The sequence below is a fragment of the Haliotis asinina genome, chromosome 8, assembly GCF_037392515.1.
Source record: "Haliotis asinina isolate JCU_RB_2024 chromosome 8, JCU_Hal_asi_v2, whole genome shotgun sequence".
Taxonomy (NCBI): domain Eukaryota; kingdom Metazoa; phylum Mollusca; class Gastropoda; order Lepetellida; family Haliotidae; genus Haliotis; species Haliotis asinina.
This window is the reverse complement of record NC_090287.1, coordinates 50,573,584-50,585,315: the sequence shown is the minus strand read 5'-3', so window position 1 is coordinate 50,585,315 and position 11,732 is coordinate 50,573,584. Positions and strand designations below refer to the sequence as shown.

The 11,732-nt window shown below is 37.2% G+C and overlaps 1 protein-coding gene across 1 annotated transcript in view; it reads left to right on the top strand.

Annotated features, from left to right (window-relative positions):
- The first annotated feature begins 8,858 nt into the window (after nucleotides 1-8,858).
- LOC137293467 (TPR repeat-containing protein DDB_G0287407-like) overlaps nucleotides 8,859-11,732 on the top strand; it is an 81,967-nt gene continuing 79,093 nt past the window's right edge. The window contains exons 1-3 of the mRNA XM_067824021.1: nucleotides 8,859-9,189; nucleotides 11,149-11,325; nucleotides 11,580-11,717. Of these exons, the coding sequence (XP_067680122.1) occupies nucleotides 8,926-9,189; nucleotides 11,149-11,325; nucleotides 11,580-11,717 (579 nt within the window). The 5' untranslated portion in view covers nucleotides 8,859-8,925. The remainder of the gene's footprint in view (nucleotides 9,190-11,148; nucleotides 11,326-11,579; nucleotides 11,718-11,732) is intronic.

The window sequence follows — 11,732 nt, the reverse complement described above, 5'->3', positions numbered from 1 at the left end:
TTCATTCATTTATTCATTCATTCATTCATTCATTCATTCATTCATTAAAATTCTGACTGATACAATAAACTGGCTGAAGTTCTGTTAAACCAGGGATAATCTACAACATATATACTCTATATAGTCTCCCTGGTTAAACACAACTGAAGTTGCACTGGGAACGAGCCAAGTCACTGTGTGCGTTGGAACATGACGAGGCACATGTTAATTAGTACAAATGGTAAAGAAAGCAAGCGAGTGACCTATCCCTGTTGTAGAGTATCCCTGCTATGATATACAGTTGACAAATCAACTCAGCAGTACAGTAGATGTGGATGGGGTAACAACTGAAGATGCAGCGGGGTCCAAAGGCAAGTGGTTAGGGATAGGCCGCCAGTGTAGAGAATGGCCGAGTAATGCCGTTTCTGTGCTGCTGATAAATCGGTGTTGTAGGACGATAAACTCTGATGGTGACCGGTTATTTTGACAATTTCTCTTGCCTCAACACCTGCATGCGATAAGAGTGTTACATCAGTGTACCGAGCAGTGGTTTGTGTACTGTTTGTGACCACATTTAGTAGAAAGTTTCTTCATCATTGATTTTAGCATGTTATGGCTCAAAATTTTTGTGGTATACCAAACATTCTCACTTTGAGAGACATGTTTGCTTGGTTGTTAAAAGAACTCATGGCCGAACTCATTACTGTCCGACTCTCACATGTAACTACTATGAAACAGTGAATGAGTTTGGTTTTCCACCTCACTATGCAATATTCCAGCTATATGGCGGTGGTCTGTAAATAATCGAGTCTGGACCATACAATCCAGAGTTCAACAACATGAGCATCGATCTGCGCATTTGGGAACCGATGACATGTGTCAAACAAATCAGGGAACCTGACCTCCCGATCCCGTTAATCAACAATGACTTTCGAGGTCTAACACTCTAGGAAGTTAATGCGTTTTATCATAGATGGGTTTGTTTGTTTGTTTATTTATTTATCGTGTTTATTAGTTCTTAAGCTTTAGGATTTTCACACCCCATGTGGTAGTTTGCAAAGTAGTTTACTTCGGGAATCCCAAACAGTGGTCTTCAGTTCAGCGGGTTTATGTCTCCTTTCATCTTGGGGAAATAATGTTTATGTATATTACGTTCAATGTTGTTTATGAAAATAAATTTCATTTTAATTTTAGCTCATATTGTTATGTACTTTGTTTTCGAGTAGCAACCGTTTGCAGTACAGTTGTAGAATCTAGTGTTAATATAGTGACACTGAATGTGTGCTAATAGATGCACCTGTTTTCTCTTGTTGAAGAATTTTATGTATGTCAGTGGGTTCATGTAGGTCGTCATAGAACCATTCTGATTTTAAATCAAATTCTTCGTCAAATATCTCGCAGGGGCTATCGAGATGAAAATCGCTGATGTCTAATTCAAACGACATGCTTGTTTACAATCAGTAGGATCAGCGAGTGCTATGTATTCACACGCAGGTAAGGCGGTCTACCTGTAATTAGCGGTCCTTTGATTCCGGTTCAAGGACGGTCACGTGCAGCAATCAACCAATCAGAATCGAGTATCTCACAATGTCATGCGAGAGTACCATGTCCACCCGTCACGATCCGCGAGCAGTGAGTGCAAAAGTCATCTTATCCCGCTATGCTTAGGTGACCACGTGAAGTGAGAAAAGCGTGCATCGCCAAACCTTTAGTAACGTGCGCTCCATTGGTGCGAGGGACTGATAAAACCACACATTGTCACTGAGAAGAGGCCCAAGAATTCCACATAAGACTGTACATAACATGACAGCAATAAAGTATACTCCACAGAATAAATGTGTGGAAATATATTGCTATTCGTATTGCAATATATTTGGAACGTAAGTATTTGACAGTAGGTGACACTGATTGTACATGTTGATCCTATTCTACATTGTAAGTCCCTAAACATATATGTATTATGGTTCTGATAACAACAGTCTCAAAATTAGGTTCCAGAATCATGGATCATATTCTGTTTCATACGATTTATTGCATTACAGTACATGTATGCTGTTTTGTAATCGAATAACGACGGGAAACACGTGTTGCGAATGAAAGTGTGTGTAGGTTTTAATTTAAACCATAGATTAATCACAAAAACTTTATACACGTTCTTTATATGCGATGATAGTGTCAGCTAAGTCACCCAATGTACCTATTCTAAGAAAATATCTCGTCACGACATGGCTGAAATATTGTCGATGTAACGTTAAATATTAACTCACTCATTCCCTCTGAGAAAATATATTGCAATACGCATAATTTGAAAAGCATATGTACATTGCGATATACCGGTAATAACGTGAAGTCCCAGTAATCCTCGTTCATTTACGTTTGTGTTGTGGGTGAGTTGGTATCGTCAGCTTCTTGCCAAGCGTGACGATTCCCCAATATTTGCTTTTTCATAAAAAAATTCAAAGGATATAGGGCCATGTTCTGTGTTCGACAATGTATACTTATCAGTGGACTTGCAAAAAAAACCCAAACAAAACAAAATCGTGTCTAGTGACACGGATGCCCCGCTGTTGTAGGTTGCGTTCCCCCAAATTGAGTGTGCTCTGGTGATTAATTTCTACTAAAGAAGTTCAATAAACATCTATGCAACTTTGAGGTGCACACCTCTCGAGTCCCAGTGAAATGCATGAATAAGCTTAATCAATTCTGTTGAGCAGTTTTAGTGGAGAAGTGGATAGACTTAATCCGCTATTTCACTTTCACCAGAGAGAAATTCCACAAAAATTATCAAAGTTCACGTGTCTCTAAACATACAAAAAAACCCAGCTTTAAAATACAAAAACAAGATATAAGATCCACATCTTTAGAGTCTGTATAAAAGACATATGATCTAACTGAGTTTTGTGCAGTGGTTTTTGAGAAGTGGATAAAGTACAACCCTTGTTGTATGGGACGAACAGGATTAACAGAACCAAATTCAATTAAGTTGAAACATCTGTAAAAGTGACAAAACTGGATGAACAAGGCAATGCAATCTCAATGAAACACATGTAGAAGCTCAATCAATTCTGTTGAGCAGCTTTTGTGGAGAAGTGGATAGATTTCATCCCATATAAGCAGTAGAGAAGTACACAACCATAGCCACACAACAGAAAATATGCGCTAAACAATAGCATTCCTAGCCAAACAATAACATTCCTGAACCAAACAAAAGACATTCCAAATGCCAAACAATAGCATGACTGTGGAGCCGCGTGGAGCAGTGTGGAGTTTTGTGGAGTAGGTTGTTGCTCCACACTTAAACAATGAAAATACTTTGCGTAACTGTGGAGGTAGTATGCTGTCATGATACAATAACATTCCCTTCATATACATTCTGCATTTAAATGAAGGTATTCCAACTAGCTAAGCTTGTCTACCTATCAAATGGTAGGAGTTCTACTCCATGTCCAATGAGGCAGCTCACGTTTTACACAATAACATGTTGCACCTTCCACTTTAAATCAGTTTAAACCAATTAGAATGCGATGTAATATGGAGCTAACTGTTGCTTTACATTCATCCATCAAGTCACACCTTGTATTATCTATTCATCTATGAGTACTTACTTCACCATCTTTTAGAAAATACATTTTTCACACGCATTTATTTATCTATATATATATATATATGGTTAATGCATAATAACGTTGAGAAATAATTCAAAGCTACTGTAAAATGTATCCTGCCCTACGGGCATCCAACACACTTCAGTCTTCACCTTCAACACAATATTCCATAGAAATACAGGAGTTTTGAGTATTTTCTAGCCTGGCACAAATTAAATATCTAACCTTGTTCAAATGAAAGGCCTGACACCGTTGACCTACTATCTGACTTTGCCCAAATTAAAGTTCTGTCACCATTGGCCTACTCTACAGCATTTTCTTATAACATTCACACTTTCTTGCATCTTCTTTAGAAACATTCTTTTCAACACGATAATGAATGGAATTAAAAATAGTCTCTATATACACATCGACTTTGGCAAAGGTCAGTTCATATGCTATGGCCCTCTTCGAGATTCATCAAACTTCGCCTGGTCCAAAATTTTCTTTTTTTAACAATATTTTCATTTGTGAACACCTACAAAACAAATTGCAAAAAATTCTAAAGCTTATATTGGCCCGTCATAAAGTATACCTCGAATGTGATCTAGAACTTTGACGAAAATAATTGAGCCTTTTGTTTAGGCACAAACTTGCGAGACAACTTTTACTTTTGATGCAAAAACGGAATTTTTAGATACTAACTTTTCAAAATTCCATTATAACAATTAATCACCACGCCATAAAAGCCATTATTTCAGACATTATAAGTTGGGAGTGTCAATCGGAACTAGAGGAGCTGCACAGCTATTCAGGTTTCTACTAAAGGTGAGTAATTATCTAAAATTCGACTTATTTGTAATCAAATTATCTTTCTGTTACCTATTTTGTCTTTTAATTCTTAGCACTGTTACATTTACAGCCCCAAGACATTTTGAAACAGGCTTTAATTAAATCTAACAAAATTCTCTAAGATAGCAAACTTCTGCTTCAGCTTAGGCAAGCCTTTTATAATATTGAATCATTGTTTTAAAGAGCAAATATCTTAAAAATGTATATCTTGTCTTACTCTTGTACATGCGCATAAAACATTTTGTATATGTTTGTAATCTTCTGCCATTATTCATATCTATGATAGATAGAAAGTAAAGAGTTAACTTTATGAAACTTGTTGATTCATGGGGTGTCGAAAGTGTATTCAAATAAATGAATGAATGAAAGAGACGTTGCTTTGAAAAACTTGAAATGCTCGCTACAGCACATACATAGAGAATCAGCCATGTTCCCGTACGCTCTCGAAATTGAACGCCAAAATGCAGAAAGAGGCGAGTTAAAGAATCAAGTTTGGCTTCACAACACCTTAGCAGTTGCGTTCGAGCGAATATTTAAGGTTCATTGTCCATGGAATGGAATTGTAATGCATAAATAACATCGAATGTTAGCAAAGTTCAACACCTTTAAGTGTGGTGACACACTTTGTCCTGGCTTGTAAGACATATTACTCAAAGTAAAACAAATAAATCAATAAAACTTATCTAAAGTCGAACAAAACAGGGTTTGCATACACACTCCGCTGTTGTCGTCATATCAGGGATGCTTTAATTTCTTTTTTTAAAAAAACATTCCAGTGTTTGTCTTTCCAGTTTCACTGAACATTCGGTCTTTAAACACAATTTTCACATCACTTTTCTGGATAGGTTTTACATTCACAGTACAGTTTTAGATTGGTACAAAATTTCCATTGGAATAAATCAACATGGTTTTTTCCCCTTATATATCACCAAAAGTCCGTTTTTCATGAGAAAGTATCATTTACTTATCATTCCCACACTTTTTCATCCCGTCAAGTCACAAACAGTCTTCACATCAGATATAATTTACACATACAGTGAGGTTTCTTGACGCCATGTATGCATTATGCAAACATACTGTTCAAATATCGTGATGCTCTCGGGCAACAGGTAGAACGAACTTTTTATTCTAAGTGGGTCGAATAGTTTTTACAAATCCTATCAGTGGAAATCCCACTCAGGTGTCAAACATCTCACGCGTGGTCGGTTTTTATCGTTTGGTCCAGCCTTTAGCCGAAACGACTGGCTTTATGCTGTAACTGTCACCACAAACCGACCTCTATCCCGCGCATTTTATATCAACCAATAAACTAATGCGTCACGTTCAACTGTTTTGACGTCACAAACGACGAAATTCAGAAACAATGCTTGCAAACGTGATTTATTACCCGCCAGTTGAAGATACTGCAGTGTAATATTTTTACGGCAATATTGCACTAGTGTAATACCGCTTGACGTATGACGTCAAAATGGTTCAAAGTTGTGACGTCACAATGCTAATGCCGATGTCGCAATTTTACTAGACCTTGCTTGACTCGCGGAAAGCTGAGAGTCCACACACAGTAGGGAATTTCGCAGCAGTTTCTGTCAATTTATGTTGGCGAGTAATAAACAGAATACTAAACTCTCTTCCGTGAAATATCATTTTTATTAGACTCGTTAAAGATCTGATACCAAATCATTAATCGTTTAATAAAAATGGTATTACACGGAAGGTCGTTTAGTATCCTCTATATATTACAGTGGCTATGTTTTATCATATCATATGGATAATATAATAATGGAAATTACGTTACTGTGACTTCCGTATATATATTATCGGATGGAAATCATAAAGTGTAATGTAATAGGTAAATAATGCACGTGGGTTTTGCTTTCTGCAGAAATTACGATTGAAATTACGATGTACACTTTGCTTTTCGATTTTCGGAAAAGAGACAGTTTACATTTCAGATTTCAAAAACGCTGAAACATACCATAGTGTGAACGTCCACACACGACGTTTTGACAGCGTATATAGGCACTGTTGCTGTAAAGTTGTGATATAGAAATTACGTAATACAATGTTACAATAAGGTTGTATCATTACCAGTGTACAAGGTTACCAGTGTACATCCTTCCCACAAAGTTGAGAAACGTGTGCGTGTGTTAGCTGGGTATTTCGACCACAGTTGTTCTAATTTGTTTGGGCGAATTATTTTTAGAAATGAAAAATCTAGACTTTTGCAATCATATATTGTTTTTATATGCTTTGATTAACATATATTTCAAATTTGAACGAAATCGGTGAAGAAATTAATATTTTAGAAAATTCTACCGCTGCACTCATTACAGGAAATACACAGGTGATACTGGCGATCCTAGACAATCGGACAGTCAGATTATTTTAATGTGCTGTTCAAATCCAATCATCCGTCATGGTCAAATATTGGCAAGAGTTCCGCCCATAACCCTACCCCAATCAAACCCAGAATCACAAACACCGGCATGCATATCTCACTCTAGATATACATTCAATAAACAAAAACAAGTATTAACAAACGATCAATGGACCTATTTCAGTGTTTGAATATTACACCGGAGAATGCCTCCCCAGGAGCAAGTTTACTTCGTAAAAAGAGAGGGGTACAAGCGAAGCTCTTTCTCAAATATGAAAAGCAAGTAGACAAATAGAATACGATGAGCAGAAAGGTACACGCTCAGCATAATGTTTTGTGAAAAACGTATGGTTTGATTGAAGCGCACGTAAAAATAATCGGGTTTCTAGAACAAGTGCCCAGATGAGTTCAACAGCAGACTGAATACAGCCTTTCACGCCTACTCTCGATCATGCGCCGTTTGATCGTTATTTCTTTTAAAGAAAACTGAGAAAGCAGACCGCATGAGGATTGCCCATTGTTGACTATCGGTACTGCTAAATACAATATTTCAAGAATAACTAATATATCTGACTTTAGTTCTCTATCTTGGTGCTTTATTACTCATTAAAATGTGCTTTATTTTGTAAATATGTAGATCTAAATAAACTATACCTATGCTACACTATAAATGTCACCTTACTCCTTCAGAGTGTCCAACTACAGGATTATACCCACTTAAATATTTCACTGAGCATTATGTTGTGAAGAAGTCTGTCATACAGATCCCAAAGCAAATATATCCAAGAAAGCCCACACAAGTCTATAAAATGTGGCAAGTCTAGATTTCCACAGCTTCAGAAAAAGAAGATACTCTCAGAGCTACTTGTCATTATATTTTAGTTGTTTACTATCAGCTTTATTTCTGTAAAATATGTACATTTCAGAGAGAAGTTGTTAATCTACTTGTGAAGTTACAACAGTAATTAATCTTCAAGAATGAAGGACATCAGTGTATGAAACTGCTTCAGAAAGAGAGGGAGCCCACAGGGCTGATATCTAAAAAATGTTGCCGCCACTGTTAACATGTAACCAGCCCTGTATTAAATATAGGAAATTGAGATATTGTGTTATGAGAAAGTAATTAATCAATTACTTGTAGCAGAAAGACTATACAGAGAAGGGGAAAAACTGCCCTGAAGCTAAGGGAATCTAGACTTGCCACATTTTCTAGACTTGCATGGGCTTTCTTGCATATATTTGCTTCAGGGTCTGTGCGACAGACTAAGGTGTGTGTGACAGTGTCAGTTAACATTTTGTTAACGTCCATTCCATTCCCCACATGAAATAAGATGTCTGAATTAATTATTAATGTAAACAAAAATGTCTCAAAGTAGATTTTTTGAAAATGTGTTCTCGTGATACTTTGATTTTGGGAGGGAAGGCTGCGATTTATCATTTATTCTTTCATTCATTCACAAATGTACTTCTTTTATCATTTTCTTTATTTCTTTCATTCATTCACGTTTAATTCTCGCTCTTAATTCTTACTGTAATTCATTCATTCATTGTAAAATTCCGGCTGATTCAATAAACAGGCTGAAGTTCTGTTAGACACAGCTGAAGTTGCTCTGGGAACGAACCATGTCACGGTGTGCGTTGGAGCATGACGAGGCACACGTTACTTTAATTAGTACAAAAATTAATGGTAAAAAACAAGCGAGTGACCTATCCCTGTTGTAGATTATCTCTGATTATACAGACATGATCTAGTTACCTCAATTATAAATTATTTTCGAAAAATGTCCCGTAGTCAATGACATGATCTAACATATACCTTTGGAAAAAGTGTTGGCGCACAGGACCGGCTATAAAATACCGTAGTAAACCCTCCATGTAACTTGCAAACAGCGGGCCATCTTCCACCGCTATTTCATACACTGCCAACATGGTTAAAACAACAACAACCCCAAAGTCACATGAACAAATACCAAGAGGCCACTATCAACAATGTAAATGATAAAGATCACATATCGGCTTTTTCACAATCCACATTTTACACACACCGTATTATTGTTTACATCCTGTTTTGGATGACAACCAGCGAGTGACAGGACATCACTAATATCATCCTTAGCTCTCATCGAAGCCGTGATGGCAACATCAAAACTGAAAGACCCTCGAACATGCCGGATATTTTTCTCCTCCCCTTTTGGAGGAATGGAGGAGGAACGGCAGGAGCTAACGCGGAAATACTTTCCCCAGATTCATCATCTGTGCAACTCGCGGGGAATTCAATTTGTGGCTGTGGACATGAGATGGGGAATCACGTCGGAAGCGGCTGAAGACGCCCAGACTGTCAGCATCTGCCTCAGAGAATTGGATCGATGTGACATTTTTGTTGGATTTTATGGACAGGTGTGCATTTTAATTTTGGCCAGGATGCAGTTTACCGTACTCGCCCAGCTTCGAGTAGCGATGTTTTCTCTTGACTTTCTCTTGACAACTAACGCTCTTGAAAACTAATTTGGAAACTTGCAATCAGCAGTAGGCACATCATTCGTATCTATACCTGTGATTTAGTTGAAAAATAATCAATACAATAACTTTAAAGAATTCTGGCGCAATGACTGAATGATAGTTTTATTTTGTCAGGTTTATATGCTAATATATAGTTACTATATCTTAGCTTTACGAAATATATTTGAAAACATAATAGCATTTTGCAAAACATTTTGTAAATCATTCTTATTGTCGGCTTTTTTGACATATGGTTATCAATAACAATTGTATCCCCTCAAGCCTCTGCTACAGCAAATGATAATAATGTAAATATTATGATTACAACCACACCAATTTTTTAGTATGCATCGTACACTTACCTTGTACCAGGAATATAACTGACAATTTCCACACATTTAGTGAACTTCATTGCTGTGAAAATAACACACATGCAAAAGTGCTGTACACATATGAATTTGCATGGTGAAAGGTTTTCAGAAGAAAAATCTGATAAAATATCAGAATTCAAGATGATTCCAAGGTTTTCAATGAGGCACTCCTTTGTTGGTCTGAAACCCAGTTTGTTGGCTGATTGACGCAAACTGGCACTTAATGATTACATGAGCTAATAAATATGGTGCTGTAGACAGACTAAAAGATGCTTTTTGTTTCACTTTATTGTTGAAGCACATATGAAATGGATTATTAATATTTGTTACAAAAGGTTGTATTAATTTTGTCTTAAATTTGAAGACTATTTTATGAGACTATTTTAGTTTTTGTTTGATGTAAATCTTTTGGTCCTGTATCATGAGTTTCCTTAAATCCTTAAACTCCTTTATGTACCTGATGAACTGACAAAAAGGTCTTAAAAACTGAGACTCTAAGCTATTTTTTGTCCTTTTGAAAAGAAATAAGATATGTTATGTTTGAGATGACACTTTCTAAGTAAAGTAAAATTTTAGTACTTTTGTGAGGTTGAGTGCCATGTGGGATTCATACCTACACTTTCACAATTAGGCACCAAATTGCTAGTACATAAAGTCAGTGATCTAACCCAACAATCACCACAACTTGGAAAGATGATGGTATGAACGTCTGTAAAACTGTACAACTGAATATGAGAGAATTATCCCAGATCTTAGGCAGGTAGTGTCATGCTTTAACAATACCAGATTTACTTTTGTTTAAAGTCCTTGATAGAAAGTATGAAATTTAATAATCGCATTTAGCGTTAACTACTAAATTGTGTTATTGATGGCGTGGCTATACCACATGCCTTTGTTTATAAACATTACCTTGGCTCGGCAGCTGCAAACATTACGTCAAATCATGACGTCATCAGTTGTTACATCATCACAACACGCTACAGATAACGGTGCTTCACTTCTCGCGTCTCCGCCGAACACTACTTACCGTCGCTCACTACCATATTAACCCTCCCTCCCTTCCCGTGCTCACTTATTTCCGTTATTTGATTGGGTGTACATTAAATCTAGAAGTATTAACATTGATATTCATTGTACCTTTATTCACTTTGCTGAATTAAAACGTCATAGTGTGTATGGCCTGCTTGGGGTGAGAAGCTATCAATCGCTATGCTGCTGGTTGTCCGCTTTCACAGCAGAAACCAAAAAATCGTAATTCCAGCCTGCTTCACAGTAGGTGGAACTCATCGCTCGCTACGCTCACCTCGTCTGCTTGTCACAGCGGAAAGGTGATTATGCATTAATACTATGCTCTCGCTCGCTGCTGCTGCTCCTTCTCACCCCCGTAGCCATCCACACATATTGGCCATTACTCCCAAGATAATATCTTCCTTTTCATTTAAAACGCAAGTCCAGCAATAATATGATATTATTCTTTTTGTTTAAGCGTTATGGTTGGCATGGAGCTGACAATGACAACGTCCAAAGGAATATTGACAATGCAGTGGGCCGCTATCCATGGCTGAACAACTTCCGAGATAGGAGTGTGACAGAGCTAGAGTTCATTCATGGACATCTCAACAGTCCAGGAGATCTCCCAGCATGTATCTGTTTCAGAGACAAGGTAGGGAGTGATAGTATCAATCAGGGTCTGTCCATTTAATACTCTGAGGTGGTGAGTCACAAGTGTCTATGTCAACATACTTGGAGTCCGTTCTATAAAAGGGGTATGAATTAGCAAAGTTACACATTATTAATTTGATCACATTTATACTGTACCCATTGCACTGAACATGTTGAATTGTCAGGAACTTGAGTGAACATTATATTATGGTAGATTTTCAGTCTGCAACTACAAATACTCACATGTATTTTTAGAGATATGACGAAGAGAGGGCATCAGTGCTGGAAAAATCAGGCGATGAGAAAGGAGCTAAGAGGTTCAAAAGTGAGGGGGATGAGGCTTCAAGAAGACTAGCATCTCTGCGGAAGAGGGTGTATGACACCAGAGACAAGGTAAAAGATATGGTA